Source organism: Typopeltis vanoorti, chromosome 19 (assembly GCF_054136105.1).
Source record: "Typopeltis vanoorti isolate ZY-2024b chromosome 19, IOZ_Tvanoo_1.0, whole genome shotgun sequence".
Classification (NCBI taxonomy): domain Eukaryota; kingdom Metazoa; phylum Arthropoda; class Arachnida; order Uropygi; family Thelyphonidae; genus Typopeltis; species Typopeltis vanoorti.
This window is the reverse complement of record NC_143567.1, coordinates 36,030,194-36,052,100: the sequence shown is the minus strand read 5'-3', so window position 1 is coordinate 36,052,100 and position 21,907 is coordinate 36,030,194. Positions and strand designations below refer to the sequence as shown.

Below are 21,907 nucleotides of genomic sequence, written 5' to 3'. Positions count from 1 at the left end.
AAACTCTTCAAGGGGGTCAACGGTCCTCTAGACCAGGGGTTTGGTGACCCCTGGTCTAGAGGAAGTGGTTGGAAGAAAGCTACAATAATACACCGTAGCAAGTTCAAATTTGAAAGACTATTCATGGAATCAGCCTCAGCCCTAAGAAACTCTCCAAACCTTAACAAATTTGGTTGCATGAGACTGTCCCAAATTTGGGAGGCTTACATCAGCAGACCTTCAAGCTCAATAGCCAAGAATACCTACATAGTCCGCTAGGGGGGCACCATCAGGACTTTTAGAGAACAACAGCTTCCTCACTTCATTCTCAGTTACTGCGTTGTAGTGCCTACGTGACATTGCCGAAATATCAGAAATATTTATTAAAGTGTAATTTAATTTATATTCTTATGTACATTGTCAATTCCTTAAGTGATTTAGTAATGCATAACCAATGTATAAGCTTGTCTACGAGAATTACCATCATCCACGGAGATTCCATCGCACGGAAGGCCCACCGATACAGTAAAATGAAGTTGAGGTTATCAAGACAACTAAATCATCTGATTTTCCTAAAATGCTGCCAGGATAATCAGGTAATCCCAAATTGTGTAAAATTCAAGCGCCGTTTCGTTTCACAAAAAGCTCTCTGTATCTATAACCATGGCAGCTAACAAATCGCCGCCACACAGTTTCTCTTAGCTGATATTAAAAAAGCTATTCATGCACTTGAAGAAGAGCTTTTGGAGCTTTGGTCAATTTTACTTGATGTCTCGTGTACCGCAGCAGACAAAGAATTTGAGAAAATATGGGGTCGACATATCAAAAAATTAAAAAAGAACTCTACCGTCAATCCAAAACTTCTTCCCAACATTGTAATCAACCTTTCTTCAGTCACCCTGAAGCACTCAACACGCTTTCACATGGCCACAACTTCGCCGTTGCTCCCAGAAAAATACCTAGTGAGGATATCATGATCCAGATTGAACGCAGAATCTGCCAGCTTTCGAATCAAATCGCCAACAGTGTAAGCCTGGATATAGCTTGTGCCCTCTCCAAAGCAAGACCACCAAAAACCAACATATTCAATAAGGAGTATAAAGCTCTGCAGGAAATGAGGAATAATAAAGAAATAGTTATCACCAAAGTGGATAAGGGAAATGCAACTGTAGTACTTAACCAAACGGACTACACAGGCAAGCTTAATGCTCTTCTATTAGATCGGGCTACTTACCTCCCTATCGAATACAATCCCACCAACTCACAAATCAGAAAACTTCACAGGCTCCTTAAGAAGGTCACTTCTTGGCATGTAGAAGTTACTAACAGATTAAAACTGTTTAACTCTATACCCCCCCCCCCCATATTTATGGACTCCCAAAAATACATAAAGAAAATGTGCCATTACGTCCCATACTGGATGGCATTGATTCCCCCACATACAAATTAGCTAAACATTTGGCCAAAGCACTCACACACTATATGGCAACACACCATCACACAAAAAACTCAGCCCACTTCAAAGCCAGCATAGAAAACCTTACACTCCAACATACTGACACAATGGTCAGCTTTGACGTCTCCTCCTTATTCACAAATGTCCCACTCAAGGAAACTTTATAGAGCTAATCCAAGCTAAATTTCCTCCCGATATCTCAGCCCTATTTCAGTTCACAATGAACTCAGACTATTTTGTTTGGCAGGGAAAATTCTACAAACAAATAGAGGGAACAGCCATGGGTTCACCACTCTCCCCACCCTTGGCCAATTTCTTTATGGAGACCTTTGAAGAAAAAGCCTTAGCCTCTGCCCCACAAAAACCAACCATATGGCTTCGCTACGTTGATGATGTGTTCACTATTTGGCCACATGGCTCTGATACACTCCTCTCCTTCTTAACACACTTAAACAACCAACACCCCAGAATCAAGTTCACTCTGGCAAAAAGAGGAAAACAACAGCCTCCATTTCCTAGACACACTAGTCACCTGCCAGCCTGATAGAACCTTGGTTTTCTCAGTTTATAAAAAACCTACCCATAGAGTCAGGTACATTCACCAACAATCCTCCCCCTCCACAACAATATGGAGTGGTGAAAAAAATGTACAACAGGGTTAAATTAATCTGTTCTAACGACAAGGCCTTAAACACTGAACTAAATTACATCTTCAACACTTTCTCAGCCAATGGCTACCCCCCCCCCCCCATAAAATCCAAAAAATATTGAAACCAACAACCCCCCCCTTCACAACAAGATTACTCTAAATCCATCACCATTCCCTATATCCGAGGCACCTTGGAAAAAATTATCAAAATCTTAAAAAAACATGACTTGACCTCCTGTTACAGACCATACAGAACATTGGCATCCCTTATCTACTCCACTAAAGACCAATCACTTTCCCCTAGACCTACCTGGTGTACACCAAGTCACTTGCAGCTGTAAGCTGTCTTACTTTGGCCAAACAGGCAGGACAGCAAATATCAGAATTTTGAAACACAAGGACTATATCTGGTTTCACAAGTACAGCCACTCGGATCTTACAGACCATGCTCCGGATACAGTGGAAGAAAGCTACAATAATACACTGTAGCAAGTTCAAATTCGAAAGACTATTCATGGAATCAGCCTCAGCCCTAAGAAACTCTCCAAACCTGAACAAATTTGGTTGCATGACACTGCCCAAATTTGGGACACTTACATCAGCAGACCTTCAGCCCAATGGCCAAGAACGCCTACATAGCTACTAGGGGGCACCATCAGGACTTTTAGGAGAACAATAGCTTCCTCACTCCATTCTCAGTTACTGTGTTGTAGTGCCTAAGTGCACGTGCCTTTTTTGTAAGTTCCTTTCGAAGATGGCAACGTGACATTGCCGAAATATCGGAAATATTTATTAAAGTGTAATTTAATTTATATTCTTATGTAAGTTGTCAATTCCTTAAGTGATTTAGTAATGCATAACCAACATATAAGCTTGTCTACAAGAAACAGCATCAATGGCAGAATGATATTAAAAATGAAGACATCTGAAAAGGAACTTGACAATGTTAGTATTCAGGAATGTGTGAACGGAGCTAACATCAGGTTGTATGGTGACTTAAACAGAATGGGAGAGGCAAGAATAGCAAAGTAGATGCTTGATGACAAGATGGCAGGAAAAAGACCCAAATGAACACCAAATTGTAAGTCAAGTGATGCAGTTAGAAAACCAAAATGTAAGCTCACAGTATTGGATTCCTAGCAGATAAACTAATTTGGAGGAAAACTGTCAACAGGAAGTTAGTAATAATGTAAACTTTTCGTGTGGTACCATCACAGTATCCAGTAGACCCTTGGAGTGTACATATCAGGAATTTGATGATGTCTATGATGTAGTAAACGATTGATTGATTAGTCTCATCTGTCACTTTAGGATAGGTAGAATCTCCTAATAAGGGATTCATGACAAATTATAATGTGGCCAGTTCACATCACTCTTTGCTGCATCCCCCAAGGGCAGTATTCATGACCGTAATCTGTGTGTTCACGGGTCAGTTTGCTGTTCTGGGGGATGAAAAATCCGAGTTTCCAGGTGAAAAAACCCCTACCTCTGTATGAGACTGGCTAACTCACCTTTTGTCAAAAGAGACCAGATAAAGCTTTCTCGCATCATTGACAGAAATCGAACCCAAGTCTTTCCAACCAAATGGCTTCATCTATACTGACTGAGCTACGGAGGCTCAGTAAATGGTTGCCAAGACAGAAAAGTGAATACCACAGGGAAAATTACTCCCATACAAGTTGCCATCAGTTCCCCACTTAAACAGTGGGTATAGGTAAATTGAGCACATTGTGAAGTAAGTCCAAGGCAGTGAACATTCAGGTTGGCATATGGAAGATGTTACTTCTTGTGTTTAAGGAGAGATTTGTTGTTGTTAAATGTATGCTCTACAATTCTCCCTCTGATCTTAGTATGGGCACTACTTACCCAGAGCAGTGTGTTCTTTAAATCCTCCATTATACAGAGGATGATAATTACAATATGAGGTCAACAAGGTCATCCTATAAGATATCTGCACCAGGAAGTAAGTAGACACAACATACTGTAATAATACATCCGAAATGAGCCAGATGGTAATTACCTCTATGCATGTGTCAAGTGGGACTTGCTGACAAGGATGGCAACAACTCTGTGGACAGATCCATTCCTCATCATGGCCCTATGAATGATGTTAACACATCACAGCGTGTGATCACAATCGGGCTTCAGGTATCGTCTCCTACGGGCAGCAATGCACCAACTTATACTTCTGCTAGAGAGCTTTGATGTTGTCAATATTTTGATAGAATGCTGAAAATTCCATTGAAGAAATGCTATCATTATTGATTTCTGGTGGATCCATCTGGTTTCTGATGTTGTGAAGTCTTGGTTCTAATCAGCCTTGTATTCTTTCTTTTTGGGGAATTTTGACTCTGTTTCTCCTCAGGAAAATTCTCCTGGATATTTCCAGGACATTATCAAATTCAATTTTGTCCAGGATACTGGATATTTTAATGTTTTTTTTTTCTTGTATGTGTCTGTATGTAGTGGGGTTACAGAATTATTCATTCCATCAGGTCTGGAAGCATGTTCTTGATTTTCCAAGATGCATGCTCCATTTTAACTTATGGGTTCTTATATAGCAAAATCATTTAATCATTTTTGGTATATCCTCAGGATCAAGGACATATTCATTTTTTTCTCTTATTTGATATAAGAAGAGACTGCAAGCAAATATTCGAAGTATAATGCCTCCACAGCACAATGGTATATTGTGCTCTTTGATTGGAAAATGCCCGAGTTCGATTCTCATCATAACAAGAGGAATCTTTATATGGGCTTTTTCATTTTGAAGGTGAGTTAGCCGATCTCATATGGAGGTATCAGGGTTTTTCCTTCCAGAAACTCAGGTTTTTCATCCCACGTATAGGTAAATCAGCCATCAGGACATGCATAATTTACAGACAAAAAATGCTGTTGGTGATGGTGATCATGGGCTGTAGATGACGTTGATGGTAGTTGTGTATAGTAGGAGAATTAAGTAGTAGACAGATGTGTGTAGCGGAGTGGAGCAGAGTGTCCTCCCACAATGAGTCCTTGGGGGTGTCACGCAATAATAATAATAATATTGTAATTGAGAGAAGGTGGAATAGTCATGAGTTATGATGGCTTTGTAGACTAAGTTTGCAGACTGCAGACACTAGCAAACAGGAGAAAGAGGGGTGATGTGAATGAGACTTACAAACTTCTGAAAGAGTCATACAGGATTTCAATTAATGGAGGGTGGGGAAAGGATGAGAGGGCATCCTTGGAAGCTGAGAATGAAGGCTGCCAAGGGCTAGATTTTTCTTTCAGAGGGTGGTGCGTGGTTGGAATGGATTGCCTTTGGATGTTGTGAGTGCAAGCTGCATGAATGAATTTAAGAATATGTATGATAGCTGGTGTGTGTAGTATGTGGCCTCCTTTGATGAGTCACTGACTCCCTGGAGGTCTCTCTTAATAATAATAATGATGATATCCTTTGGTGACTTTATTTACAATTGTCATCTCGGTATAAGAAGGTTTACCACTAGGTGCTGTTACTATTATTGTAATATACATCCTCTTTATCTTCTTATACAGCATTTCTGTTTGGTTCTGATTTTCTGAATATCCATTTTATCCTTCCACCTTTGCCACACTCGAGAGTATGCCAAGTGATCTCCTTCACAATTAAGACATTTTGGTGTTTTGCACCTAGTCTTTGTTCTCATGGTTCTTTACTGCCACAATGGACATATATGGCAGAGCTATGACAGGCAGTCTGGGAATGATCATATTTTTGATATTTACAGTATCACAAAGGATATGGGATATAGAGCCTAAGAGGAAGGTTGAGATACCTTGGCTTCAAAGAATTTGAACATTTAAATGTTCAAAGAATTTAAACATTTAAATGTTTAAACTTTGAAGCCAAGGTATCAAAGTTTAAACATTTAAATGTTTAAGAACATTTAAACATTGTCTTAGATGCCAGTAGGTTCTATTCCTTGAAGAAGTATAGGAAAAAAGCTATTCCAAAAATACAGAGACAAATGATATGCAAGTCAAAGAACTGATCTGGTGAGCTTAAGGTTAGATTGCATAAGGATATTAATACCTATATAAATACCTATAATGGATGAGTATGGGTGGATTCCAGTTCTGTTTAAATGCACATGAAAGCACCTATAGAAAAGGTGGAAAGTATAAATATAGTACATTCATGAGAAAAAAGTGATCAGTAAGGAGGGGGTCATCAAAGAGCTGAACAGAATTGGAGGAAAAATACCCTAAACAGGAGATTTGGCATTTGCACAGAGTAAGAAGTTCATTTATTTTTATTTATATCAATTCCAAATGTGTGGACAAGTCAAGAAGAAAAAATGGACATGTTCATATGTTCTTTCTTCTTGACCATAGTTTTCTCACAGGACTACAATCTTCAGTTGTAGTCCTCCAAGGAAACTGTATGAGGAGGACTGTTCCAAAGCACAGTGGTAGAAGGTATGAAAGAGTTGGACAAGAAGATTTTTTCACATGTTTAGAGCTGAAAAGTGAATGAATCTTGACCATCATCTGCTAATATGTTTATGAATTTGAAGAAAAGTGGAGAAATCGTGTCTGCAGTTTAGTGGAACAACACTCATAAAAAATGTCTATAACTAGGAGATAGTGGATGGAGTACAAAGTATTGACTGAATTACTCTCGCATTCTTAGAGAATTTTTGGTAGACAATTCCTTATGTGTAAAAAATTTTCAAATGTAAGATGGATTTAGAATTTATAAAGCATTAAGTGCATAGGTGAGAATTTTGTCTTGAGTGGCAAAGTACATCTAGTTTTTAGATGCAGAAGAGGTTATGGATGTGATGTACTTATGCCAGGAGAAACTGCAGGAGTCAGTCCAAGAAGAGATAAATATCTGATCTTGAATGGAAGTCTGGGTATTATCAAAGTTGAAGGGATATGAAGTCTTTCTTGAGTGAAATAAGACAAGATGGTATGACAGCATTAAGTTTGGTTGCCCTCACCCCATTGAAATATACAGTCTTGCCCTAAATACTGTTACAACTTCTACCCCCCCGCCTGTGCTGCCTACAGAACTGCACAAGCCCAGTTCTGTTAGTTGTGCTGTGCATAGCCAACAATCATGTGTTTATCAGGAGAGAGAGAGAGGTCTAGCTGTAGGGGTTAACATGCACTATGGGATTATGAGAACTGCATAGCTGTAATAGCACCTCACAAAATTGGAATACAGCCACCTGTTATTTTCAACATGTTAAAAACACTTGGGATCAGTAGGACGTTTCTATATCAGACTATCAACCATTATAATGATACAGAAGATGTATCTGACCACCAAAGAACAGGTCAACCACACTGTTAGGATGCAACAGCTTATGAGAACTGTGAAGGCATGCTTCTACCATAATCCTGTGAGAATGCAGAAAGTGATGCAAGAAATGAATATTTTGCAGAGAATGATAGCACATGTACTGACTGATGACCTTGGGTTAACCTATCGTCATTCTACTCTGAACACTTCCTAACACCACAACTTATGCAGCAGAGGGTGATAAAATTAAAGGCACTTCTCCAACGGTATGTGAACAACAGATGCAAAGATATCCTCTTTACAGATGAGAAGATTTTCACCACTGAAGAGTTGTTTAACAGCCAAAACGATCAGGTATGTGCCATAGCACCCAGGATTCAGAGAGGTCATTACCCATGTCGGTGATGGTTTGGTGGGGGTGTCCAAGTTACATTTCTCTGAGAAGAGAGTCAAAACTTCTACCAAAGTGTATCAAGACACTGTGCTGGAATCATGGCTGGCAACAGATCTTCCAAAAGGACTCAGCCCCTGATCATAAGGCAAGGACTACACAACAGTAGTTGGAGGTGATTGTGTCAAACCACATATTGCCATCTGATTGGCTGTCTGAAAGTCCTGATCTACATCCATTGGACTTAAAATTATGGTTGGAGCTTGAGAGAGTAGCTGGAAGAAACAACACTCCAGCATCGCCAGCATCTTTTTTTTTAATAAAAAAAAAAAAGTTAAATAAAAAAAGGTTAAAGTTGTTCCATGCTCTGTCTTCATTTGTAAGGAATATGCTTCAACTTTATAAAATGACATCATTCTTAATATTCACACGAGTGTGGCATCCTTTGATTTTTTGGGAGAAATAAGACCAGAAAGTATTTTTTGGTTACACAAGTTAAAAGTAGACTAAGTTGTTCTAATTTCAAAGATGATCAACATTTGTCAAGATATGAGGTTATGAAATAGAATAAAGGTGTACCATCATATAGACCAGGGGTCTTCAACACATGGTCCGCAGGCCATTTTGAAAAAATAACTACTTAACTTTAAAACGCGATTAAATAAAAAATAATTTCAATGAAGCCCGCAGGCCACTAAGCTATACTGCAGCATTTAGAATTGTAAGATGCTTTCCAGATTCACAAGGAATGCTGTGCATTTGATACTTTACATAAAATCCTATAAAAATAAATATTAAATACACATGCTTCTTCGGCTATCTACCAGTGCCAAGCGGTACTCAAGTACTAGTACTAACGTCGCAGGTTAGCTGCAGCAGCAGTTCATTCGAGTGCACTGTCTAGTGCCTTCCAGATACATCTCGAAGATTCTCAATACTTCATTACTTTCATATAAATACAAGAGGATCTCATCCACGGTCAGTCGGTCGTGATAAGTGTGATATTCATGTATAAGCGTACGCAGGTTCGTCGTGTCAGCATAGCCTATTGTGGTTTTATATTGCCAGACTTTTTTCATTAGTGTGAGACATATTCAGTGGATAATAACCATTACAATGCCATTTTGGATTATTTTTTTGAGTTCACCTTCCATCACTATGGCGTCTATGAGTAAAAAGCTTAAATCAAGTGATTCTTGTCGGGTTTTTAATGAAAAGTGGACCAATTTGTACTTTTTTGTGCCGATCGATGATAAGCCAGTGTGTTTAATTTGTCATGAGTCAGTGTCAGTATCAAAAGAATACAATATAAATCAACACTATGAGACAAAGCATGCATCCAATTTCGATCACCTTCAAGGGTAGCTTCGTGTGGACAAAGTAAAGCGTCTCCAAATTGATTTAAAATGCCAGCAGGTACGTTTAAAAGGCAGAGGGAAGAGAGCCAAGTGTGTATCAAAGTAAGTTATGTAATAGCTGAAAAAATTGCTAAAAAATCAAAAGCCTTCTTGGACGGCGAGTTTGTGAAAGAGTGTCTCATCGCTGCTGGGGATATTCTGTGCCCAAATAATAAGGAAGCGTTTCAAAAACGGAGTTTGTCTGGGGTAACTGTAGCATGACATGTCGAAGAACTTGCCAATGACATTGAAGGAACTATAAAAAAAAAAACGGTCGTCTGAATTTCCATCATATTCACTTGCTTTAGATAAGAGCACAGATGTGAAGGATACAGCACAACTGGCTATCTGTCTGTGGCATTCATCAACAAATCAATGTGACAGAAGAACTGCTAGCGCTTGTACCTATGAAGGGAACGACGAAAGGCAATGATATTCTTGAAGCCGCTAAGAAAATGCTCCAGCATTTCAACCTCAGCTTAACCAACTTCGGGGGTGTGATAACTGATGGTGCACCTGCTATGGTGGGAAAGAACAAAGGGTTTGTTACGCTGATACAGAAAGAACTGGAACTAGAAGGAATAGATTTCGTCCATTACCATTATGCAACCCACCAGGAAAATCTGTGAGCGAAAACTATTCTATTTGAGAATGCCATTAAAGTTGTTGTGACTGTCGTCAACATTATTAAGACAAGAGGATTGAATCATCATCATCATCAATTCCAAGAGTTTCGACCCAAGAGTGCGAAGCTGATCATGGTGATGTGGTTTATTACAGTGATGTGCATTGGTTGAACAGAGGGAAGGTTCTTAAGAGTCTTTGACTTAAAGAGCGAAATACAGCAGTTCATGCAAACCAAGATTTGGATGACAGACTTTGCCTTTGTGACTGATATCTCGTTGCATATGAATGACCTAAATACGCAGCTACAATCCAAAGATCAACTGGTGCATACTTTGTTTGATCACATCAAAGCTTTTGTGGCTAAGCTCATACTTTGGGAGGCACAACTTGCAAAAAAAGACTTAACTCATTTTCAGCTTCTTGCTGAGTTCACTGTTCGTCTCTTGATGAATATGTTATAAAATTAGCTGTGTTGCGAAGTGAGTTCGAAGAGAGAGATTTAGTGATTTTCATAATCAACAGTCTTCTTTAGATTTATTTTCAATGCCACATTCAGTGTCAATTCTGCCAAAATGCCAGGCTCAGTACAAATGGAGCTGCTTGAACTATGAAACAACTCTTCTTTGAGAGAAAAATTATTCATTGTGCCCTTGCTTACATTTTACAAAGACTACATTTCTGAGGATGCATTCCGTAATCTTGGTGGCATGCTTTGAAGATGTGCGCTTTGTTAGGAAGCACATACTTATGTGAGCAGTTCTTCTTCAGAATGAAGCATGTGAAGTCGAAGACAAGAACTCAGATTACGGACAAACATCTTGAGAATACTCTGCGCATAGCGACTTCCAACATTGATGCCAATATCAACAAGCTGGTCAAGGAAAAGCATTGCCAAATTTCCCATTGCCATTGTTAAAAATGAATGTTTTCTTCATTAAATTATCTTTTTTCAAGTATTGATTATATTTACTTATCATGAACCCGACTCCTACCTACGCTCTTAAAGCTGAGTTTGTTTATTTTTATAGGAGTTTATGTAAAGTATCAAATGCACAGCATTCCTCGTGAATCTGGAAAGTATCTTACAATTCTAAGTACTGCAGTATAGCTTAGTGGCCAACGGGCTTCACTGAAATTTTTAATGCGGTCCGCACCGTCTGAAAGGTTGAAGACCCCTGGACAGGATGGACAGGATGTGTAATCAATCATAAAATATCACTGATACATGGCAAAGAAGTCTTCCAGCAAGACATGTATTAGTGAGCACAGGTGAAGAAACCAGCTACTCAATCATAAAACGACGAAGGAATGATTAGAGAATGGGTGCATATGAAAAACCATTATACACTCAAGTGGTTATAACAAACAACAAAGAGAAAGATAATATCTTCGAAATTACAAAAATTTTAAATCATAATTTCACTGCAGCTAACTGCATCACCTGTTCACGAATTTAGGATTAGCTTAGATTCATGAGATTACTTTGGGAGCAAGACATGAGTGTGGTTTCATATGGGTTATCAGAAATACAGCATAACTTTTAAATCTAAAATTTAACCTCAACGTCTTTGTTTCTCCGTTTACACTTCCATTCTTTTAAGATCATCATGCAAAGAATGTAACATTATTAATATTCAAGAATGTGTGAACAGAACGAGACAGGCAAGGTAAGTAAAATAGGTATTCAATGATATAAACAAAGTAAGTATAGTGGAGAGTCAAATGAATAAATTTATATGGAATAAGAGAGAAATAAGTGTATTCAAACCTCAACTTATGCATCTGAGGTGGGTTAGAAATAAAAGTTGATTGAAGATTAAAGTTCAGAGATATGAGATTTCTGGGAAAAATTAGGGGAATGAACAGATTGCATCAATGGTGGCATCATAATAAAAATGAGGATATTTGGAAGAGTAGACCTAAGCTCAATTAGTATGGTCGCTTAAACAGATGGCAAGGAAAGGTGTAATTAAATAGGATGCAAAGATGGCAGAATAAAGATCCAAAGGAGAACTAAGATATAAGCAGATTAATGCAGCTAAAAGTGCCTTAGATGACTATAAGATCTGACAATATTGGAGTCCTGACAGATAACAGAGTAATTTGTAGGAAAACTGTCAATCAACAGGAAGTCAGTAATAACATAAATTTTTCACTGTATTTTATACATCCCTTGAGGGTACATATCAGGAATTTAATGATGATGATAATAAAGTAATAAAAATCTCAATATGAAATTTATCTTACAAATCATTTTTCTTTTTTTTTTTTTCAGCAAACTAATTTCCACTCTAAAAACAGCTTATTTTCAATTCATCTCAAGTTCATTTGTAATAATTTGTATGGTCTGCTTATTTGCTTTAAGCTTAACAATGTTTTGTTACCAAAACTAATTTATGAGAGGATGTCATAGAAAATTATTCAAGCTTAGTGATGTGACTGCAGGGATGACTGTGAAGAACCCCATCCTCCACCCCAACTCACCCTCAGAGAATTCCCTTTCATATTTGCCAACCTGGAGTGAACTTTTTTGTGGGACAAAAATGTAAGGAACAGAAGAAGTAATATAAGAGGCAAGAAATTATATAAAAATAAAGTATATAAGAAGTAATGTTTGGTATTTATGTCTCTCAGAAGCACAAACTGACCAACTCTAAAACATAAAAAGTACAAAAAATTGATGATGTTATAAACATTGTTCTTTAAAATTTAATTTGAAATGTACAAACAAACAAATATTCTACAGTGAATTATTTAAGATGTTGGTCAGTCGTTTGGTATCTGAAAAGTTAAGCACTAATCATGTGTACAGATACTACAAATGAGAAATTTACAAAAAGTGGAGTTGATCAGTTGATCTGGCCTTCAATGAATCGGGTAGTAGTGGTTTCACACTGGTCAATGAAATTCACTTCCTACCTAAAGACAAGAAAACACCCATGGTGGGATATGAGCCTGTAGCCTGCTGACTGGAGAGAGGGTAAGTTAATCACTTGGCTAATCAGATTGGTAAACTAAATCACAATTAAAATCAAAGTTAAAATAGACAATTCATTATTTGAAATCTACTAGTTTTGTGTATTATAATAATTAGTCTTCAGGAAGTGAAATAAAATTACTTGATATTATAGCAACTCCATTAAAACTCTGTTAACTCTGTCAATAACAGAGAACTTAAATAGACCCACAGTACCATGCATGTATGAGTCATAATACATGACTATGTATAACAAGGTAATGCATAAAATGCCTGAGATGTGCGTGTTCTGGATTCTTGATGAAACAAGACCACACCTGATGTAGGCCACTTCCTTGTTTCGTATTACATTGACTAGAGTGCCTTACCATTTTCAACCATTCCTTCAATGTCCAATTAAGAAATTATAATCAATAAATACATTTCTGCACACTGCCACTTGATGGTTGTCACTGTCATAAGACTCATCTTGATTTATCTTCTGATAGCCTGTTTGTAACACATTTCTCATAAACAAACGATTCTGTAAATATCCCTGGTTTATTGAATTGTTAATGGGCAGATTTTGGAGGAAGAAACAATAACAGAAATGGTGGGAAACTTCCAGTATCAAGACCACATTTTAAGATAAATAATGAGTAATAAAAATGAGCAATTATAACCCTGCAAGTTTTGTAAGTCTGAGGGTTATAATTGCTTATTTTTATTAAACTCATTATTTACCTTAAAATGTGGTATCAATACCAGAAGCTTCTCACAGAAACTTAGATTTTCATTTAAAAGGGAGGATGCCACCTAATTAAACCCTGGTTATCACATATTTAAAGATCTTACCCATCACAGAGTGGATATAATCATAATCAAAGTCCTGATATGTACCCCCAAAGGGTGTGCAGAATACTATGATAGTACTGTTTATATTACTAACTTCCTCTTGATAATTTCCCTTCAAATTAGTCTGAACTTCAACATTGTCATCTCTTAGATTTCAGTCTTCCAAGGTCTTGGTCATCTTCTGGGTCTTTTTTCCTGTCATCTTGGCATCAAACACCTACTTTGCCAATCTTTCCTCTTCCATTCCGTTTAAGTCACCATACCATCTGATGTTGGCTGCATTCACGCTCCTGAATGCTAACAGTGTCAAGTTCCTTTCCAGGTTTCTTTTCTTAATATGATCTTGCCAGTGATGTTATCTGTTTGCTCCCCTAATTATTCTCAAAAATCTCATATCTGTGGTTTCAGTCTTTCGTCAGCTTTACTTCTAACTTGGCTCTCTCTAATAGAATTAGCGCTTTGCTAATTCTATTGTCTATTTCCATATTTAATTTCCCATCTTCACTAAAAATTGTGCCTAAATAGCGAAATGTTTTACTTGTTCTAATAGGTTTATCATTCAGAATGCAGCTGAAGTTTTGCATGTTCCTGCTTATTTTCATAGTTTTGGTCTTTTAATTGCAAATTTTCATGCCATATTTGTTACAGCAATTATTCAATTTAGTTAAGGAATCTGGCAAATTTACAATGAATTTATTCAGGTATATAACATCATCTGCATGAAAAAGAGCTGAGATTAACATCTCCAATTTGGATATTTTTAATGCCACTTTCCTTCATAATGTGATCCATATACGATGGTGGTCTGAAAAGTTCTTGGCCTAACAATGAAAAAACGAATTTATAATTTCAAAATTATTTTTATTTCTCAACATAACCTCCATTAAGACTAATATATTTATTCCAGCAATGTTCCATTGCCATTATCCTGTCCCTGTAGTGGTTCTCAGTAAGATCTGCAAAATACCCCTCTACAGCTCCAATCACCTCTTGATTCAAAGAAAAACGCTGACCAGCGAGGAAAAGTTTAGTTTTGGGAAGAGACAGAAGTCAGGAGTCAAATCTGGGGAATAGGGTGGATGTTCCAACAATTCATAGTGTAGATCCCTTAATTTTTCCATTGCCAAAACACCTTTGTAGGCAGGTGCACTGTCCTGATAAAAGATGATTTTTTTTCTTCTTCTGCAAACTGGGTCTTTGTTCACGAATTTTTTCATCTATTCTGGTTAAAAGATCGAAATATTATTCCCCAGTTATTGTTTTACCCTTTTCAAGATAATAAACAAAATGCCCTTAGTATTACAAAACAATGATGCCATGACCTTTCCTGTTGATGGAACCGACTTTGTCTTCTTTGGTGCTGAACAACTGGCTTCTATCCACTGTTTTGACTGCTGCTTGGATTCAGGTATGTATGGGTAAATCCAAGTCTCATCCATAGTAATAAACAGATGTACAAAATCGGTTTTATTCTTGTTAAAATGCTCCAAGCACTGGAGATTTTCATGCGAGTGCATTTTTGATCTGCTGTGAGCAAGCCCGGCACCCATCTCGTGGAAAGTTTTCTCATTTGCAATTCTTCATGCAAAATACATCCTACATGTTCTTTTGAAATGCCCATAGTCTCAGCAATTTCACACTTTGACTCGCCAGTCACCTAATACCATATCATACACTTGACAATGATTTCTGGTGTTGTTACACTTTTTGGACGTCCTTCACGTCGATCATCTTCAAGGCTGGTACGGCCATGTTTAAACTCGGCAGCCCATTTCTTAATTGTTGAAAATGAAGGAGAAGAGTGCCCATAAACTTTTATGAACTTCGAATGAATTTCTTTTGCCATTAAATCTTCTTTCACAAAGATTTTTATAACACGATACTCAATTTTATCCATTTCAAGGAATATAGACAACTTTTGCTTCAGACAGCTGTAAAAAACAAACTACTGTCTGAAGCAAAAGTGTTGTCTGTATCCCTTGAAATGGAAAAAATTGAGTATATTGAGGAAAAAAAAAAAGTCCTGCCTATTGTGCTGCCATCTACGGTCAAGGCCGAGAACTTTTCAGACCACCCTCGAAGATGATGAACAGCAGTGGTAATAGTGTGAAAACTTGTTTCACAGTTGATTTTCATCAAATCATCTTCCTGTAACTTCTTCAATTCTAATTACTGCTGAATTACATCTTAAATATAGATTTTGTATCACTTGACACAATGACAATTACATCATATAACTGTAGTGTTTTGAACAGCTGTTCTCTTGGAACCTTGGCGTATGCCTTTTGAATCATGTAGAAAAACTTTAAAAATTGATGCTTGTCCCATAATTTCTCAACTATCTGCCTTAAAATGAAAATTTGGTCCTGACAGTTTTCAGTGGCCTGAACTCAGTTTGTTGTTTTTTCTTTGTCATTTTTCTTAGCCTCTAATCAAATATGCTTGAATAAATCTCACCTGGAATGCTCAGTAGGAAAATGCATCTGTAATTGACACATTTGGTTATTTTTTTTTTTTAACAGAATGCAGAATAAATGACACTATATAGCTCCAGCAAATGGGCAACAGAGTAGAAAGGATAACTCCCATTTGGACACAATGCAAGCTGCCTAATTATGTTTCTTTAATACATCATCTTCATCAAATTCTTGCCATGTACCCTCAAGGGGTGTACATGATATGATAGTACTATAAAAAATTTACATCATTACTAACTTCCTATCTACAATTTTCCTCCAAATCCGTCTGTTACTTGTCAAAACTCCAACATTATCAGATCTCATATTTCTATCGTCCAAGGCACTTTGTACAGTATCAATCCACCTATATTTTGGTCTTCCTCTGGGTCGTTTTCCTGCCAACCTGGCAGAGAACTCTTCTTTTCCTAATCTTTCCTCGCCCATTTTGTTTAAGTGACCATACCACCTCAGATTAGCTCTGCTAATGCATTCTTGGATGCTGACAATGTCAAGTTCTTTCCTAATATCTTCATTTTTAATATGATATTACCATTGATGGCATCAATGGCAATATTCATGCCTCTAGTCTTTCTCAGGACTCTCATATCTGCAGTTTCTAGTCTTTGGTCAAGTTTTTCACTTCTGACACATCTCTCAGATCCATAAGTTAAAACTGGTTTGAACACTATCTTCTATAGAGCTAATTTTGTGTTCCGACTAATTTCTCTCTTATTCCATATGAATTTATTCAATTGACTTCATACCATACCAGCTTTGTCGATTCTGTTGTCTATTTCCATATTTAATTTACCATCTTCACTAAAAATCGTGCCTAAGTAGCTGAAATGTTTTACTTGTTCGACAGGTTCTCCATTCACAATGCAGTTGACATTTTCAATACTTCTACCTATTTTCATTATCTTTGTCTTATTATTGCTGACCTTCATACCATATCTATTAAAACAGTTATTCAATTTAGTAAGGGAATCTTGTAGCAGATTTATTTAGAAGTATACCATCATCTGCATAGAGCAAAGAGCTGACGTTAACATCTCAATTTTTGATATCATGTTTAATACCACTTTCCTTCATAATGTGATCCCTATAGATAATGAATAACAGAGGGGATAATGTACATGCTTGTCTGACACCAGATTTAACATTAAACCATCTTCCTGTACTTCCTTCAATTCTAACTGCTGACTTACAACTCAAAGACTAAGAATTGCTTGATATAAAGCCCCATTGACACCATATAACTGTACCATATTGAATAGCCTCTCTCTTGGCACCTTATCATATGCCTTTTCCAGATCTACCAAAGTGAAGTACAGATCTTTGTTATATTCCCATGATTTCTCAACTATTTGTCGTAAAGTAATGATATGATCCTGACAACCTCTATTTGGCCTGAATCCAGCTTGTTCTTCACCAAGCTTTTCTTCAACAATTCTTCTCAACCATTTCGCATAAACCTTACCAGGAAAACTCAGTAGGGAAATACCTCTGTAATTCTCACATTCAGTTTTATTTCACTTTTTATATATGGGTACTATGAGAGCTCTATGCCAATCATCAGAAATTCGCCTCTCTGTCCAGGCCATCTGAACTATGCAGTGCAGCCACTGTAAAACTTTCATACCACCATACTTGAGCATTTCTGGTCAAATATCATCTACTTCTGCTGCCTTTCCACATTTCAAGCCTTTGATGGCTTTTTCTATTTCAAATATGGATATGTATTCCTGACTGTATGTCTGTTGAGTGTTTTTTACTACTGTTCTATCACTGGTTGTTTCATTTTGCAGTTTTTCAAAGTAATTACTCCATACTTCAAAGATATCTTTTTCTTCTGTTTTTATGTCACTTTTATCATCTCTAACTCCTTTTACAGCAGTCTTTCCTCTATTTCTATGCTTCTTCAACAACCACCAGAATATTTTGCCACCTTCGTGATATTTATTTTCTATGTTCTTGAGAAAGTCCTCCATGACTTTTGCTTAGCTAGTTTTACAGTGCTTTCTTACATTAGTCTATGTATTTTCTAAGAGCACAAGCTGATTTATTTGCCAGGAACTTTTGATATGCATTCTTCTTTTCCTTCACTGCCTCTTTAACTTACTGTGTCCACCATGGAGTTCTGATTTTTCTATCCTTGCAGACAACCTCACCACATGCCTCTCTGGCAGAATCAATCAGAGTTTTCTTCAAGGTTTGCCACTAAATCTCCAAGGTTTGGTTGTTCTAAAACTCTTTTATTTTTTCTTCAATAATCTTTGTGTATTTTAGTCTACAGTTCACATTTGAGAGCTGCTCAACTTTTATTAGCTTTAAAACTTTCTTACATGTTATTCTTTTCAATATGAAATTCAATTTTATCCTGCTCAACACTAAATAGTGATCACTTCCAATTTCAAATCCTCTGTACACTCTGATGTCCTGCACCAGGGAGAAACATCACTATCAACAATAACAAAGTCAACGAGACTTTTCTTATTCCTTGCCTCTTCTCTCCATGTGAATTTGTGCACATTTTTATATTGGAACATGGTGTTAGTAATAACCAGTCCATGTCCTGAGCAGAAATCCAACAGGCATTTGCCATTATTATTAGCTTTGCTCTTTTCTCCAAATTTTCCTAAAATATTTTTCTATGTCTGACAATCATATTTAGATCCCCAACAAGGACCAACGTTTCCTTTTTCATTGTGTCAGATGCTTTCTCTAAAGCTTCAAAAAATTCCTCCACTTCTACCTAGAACCTTCTGTGGGACCATAGACACAAATAAGTCTCATTGTCCAGTTCCCCATTCTGATATTTGCCCACATCACTCTACTTGAGATTGCCTGCTATTCAAGAAGATTAGTCTTATATTTAGTGTTGAATACTATGGCTACACCTTCTTTTCCTTGACTGTCATTGCCTGAATATAACATTTTGTATTTATTGCTCAGAAAGATCTCACCACTGTAAAAAACTCACCAGTTTTTGTCTTTTTTTGTTTCAGTCACCCCTATTATGTCGATCTGGTACTTATCTAATTCCTCAGCTAGCTTCATTTCTTAGCCATTCAGGCTCTTATGTTGATAGTACCGATCTTTAACTCTGGTAATGTTGAATTGGGGTGTGGTTTCAGATTTGTACCAGTAGCTGACTTTTCATTGTTCATCCTGGTTCCCTGGCGAAAACAATGGGGGCTTTTTTTAACCGGACAACGCCCCAGTCGGCATGAAATTTTGTCATGTTGTACCAGGGGTGCTTAAGGGTCAAAGCTATATAACTGAGAGGAGACCTCCACATAGCCTTTAAAGGAATGCGAAGAACCAACCAGGGCTTCTGACATAATGTTCAATCCTCACCTTGTCGTGGTGCTCCCTGTTGGGTATCTACCTGGATACTGAACGAACGAGGATGGGCAGGCAATTTGGGATTTAGCCGAAAAAATTGTATTTTTATTGGCTTAAACCAAAATACCAAATGGTGGTTCTTTAATGCATTCAGTGAAAATGTTTGAATATTAAAACTAAAAACAACAATCCAACTAAGGAAATAAGGTACAAAAACCATATGGATGAGAGTGGCTATGCAAATATCTACTAGATGACAAACAACCACTCAGGTTATTAGTGAAAAGGATCTAGGGTGTTTGGATTATCTGGTATTCTGGTCAGCATATGATCAATTTGCATAAGATCACTGGTGATAGGATATGCCTTGGCATCTCTATCTGCTAGATCAATGCAACTGGAAATGAAAAGCAAAGTTGGAGCTGTGAAAATTAATATTCAAAGAATTTAAATATTTAAAGAAAGAAAATCAAAAAGTTCAGAACATATGGATGCATTAGGAGAGCAGTAGAGAGAAAATGAATTTGACAGAATAGAATAAAGAAATTTTCCAATGCAGATCAAAGGAGGAGATTCTAAGTTAGAAACTCTATGGCATGATATCAGAGTGAGCATATGACAAATGCCACCTTGGAGACAAAAGGAGTTAAGAACAGATGTAATTAGAGGAAAAGTTCCAAACATTTCCTTGTCATATAGAATTATACTTGGTCTATGAATATATCTAAATGCACTTTTAAATGCATTCAGCTTAAAAATAAAATTATAACATTTATCTCTGATGCTTGCAACTCTTAGCATGCATAGTTGTAATAATGAGTAAATAGAGGTGCCATTTTATTCACTTTTTTTTAGTTCATTTTTATGGTTCAAACTACCAGATAGCATGTTTTTTGAGCTTTTTGGTTTTCTTTAATTTTAGTAGGAGCCCATGTTATTAATGACTTACAGTATGATCTATAAGACGCAGAGAAAAGACAGTATCAACAGCTAATTGCACTGTATTCCTATTGGGTCAAAAATAGGAATACAAGCCTCATGCTAAAATAAATACCATAATATATTCCATCTGAGGTCCTACATCTGCTGTGAATATGATCAAGATATACATAGTATTAGTTTTCAAAATTGGAGAATATTTCTACCATGTTTAAAATGAATGACTTCATTAAAAATGAGTATTTTGTTCATACCTTTTTCCTCTTCAAATTGCTTCGGTGCTCAGCAACTTCTTCTTCGCTTTCAGTACCGCTGTCTTCTGAATCAAGATCTGTGGAAGAATCCTGTGAACGAGACTGTCTGCTTTCCATCATTTCCTGATATAGCTGCATGGGATCTTCACAATTAGTATTCCTAAAACAACATATTTAAAAGCTCTTATTGCATATATGTATACACACACACAAAATGCACAATTACAAATCTGAACATGAAAAAGTATAAAGTATAATAAGTGTGTGTGTGTGTGTGTGTGTTCCCCCCACCCCCCAAATGTGCTAATATTGTTACTGTTTGAGAAAAATCTTGAGATCTATGTATTAATTCTAGTATTGTCATTGCAAAGACAATGCTGGAATTTTGAATGAAAGGCTGTATGAATGTTGAGCTAAGAAAAACATTACTTAAAGGATTACTTAACATTAAAGGATGGTGCAGTACCCCCCCCCCTTAAAAGGGGGCTCACAGCCGCTGTATCATCATACAAAATAAAATAAAAAAACTTAAAGGAAATATACCACCGAAAGGATATGTGCACTTGCACAGACATCGAAGTGATGCATTACTTAAAGGAGTTATTATGTAACTATTATTAACTACATCATACTTTGTTTAAAACATAGAAAAATCTAAGAAGCATGGAACAATGAATTAATAATAGTTTACAAAAAAAGATGAAATGGAAAATATTAAAAATTATAGGCCCATTAGTTTATTACCAACAGTGTGTACAACATATCTGCAATCAGAGAAGGTAAGGTTTAGACATAATTACAGTACAACTGATCATATCCACAGTCTTAGCCAAATTATAGAAAAGGCAAACTAATATAATACAGTCACCCCTCGACTTATGTCAGGGTTCCGTTCCATCTGGCAGGACATAAGTCGATACATTAAATCAATAGAGTTATAGGGGTTTAGGGACACCATAATAAGCATACTCTCATTTTAATTGTTAAACTTTATTATAAACTTGTACTGTGCATTACTGCCACTATAAAACAGGAGAATAATCACCCAAATCTTCTTCCACAACCACATCTTCATTACCTTCCCAATGTGAAGGACCAGGTTGCAGCTCTTCTGGTGTAGCCTTTGTTTTTATTTTTATGCAATGTCCAATGTGCTTTGCTTATTCCTCTTCTTTTCATCAAAAATTTGTTTATAGCAAGTAAACATATTACGTACTTTCGTTTCTATTAATAAGTAGTGTTCAACATTGGGATCAATGTTTTCAGCCATTTTGAGAACATCGCTAACTGCAAAGAACATTTCCGCAAGACCCTTTACTGTG

The 21,907-nt window shown here is 36.8% G+C and overlaps 1 protein-coding gene across 1 annotated transcript in view; it reads right to left on the bottom strand.

Moving 5' to 3' along the window:
- The window catches only part of BRWD3 (bromodomain and WD repeat-containing protein), a 451,316-nt gene that overhangs the window by 74,720 nt on the left and 354,689 nt on the right, over positions 1-21,907 (bottom strand). The window contains 1 exon segment of the mRNA XM_090409588.1: positions 20,586-20,745. Within this exon segment, the coding sequence (XP_090265714.1) occupies positions 20,586-20,745 (160 nt within the window).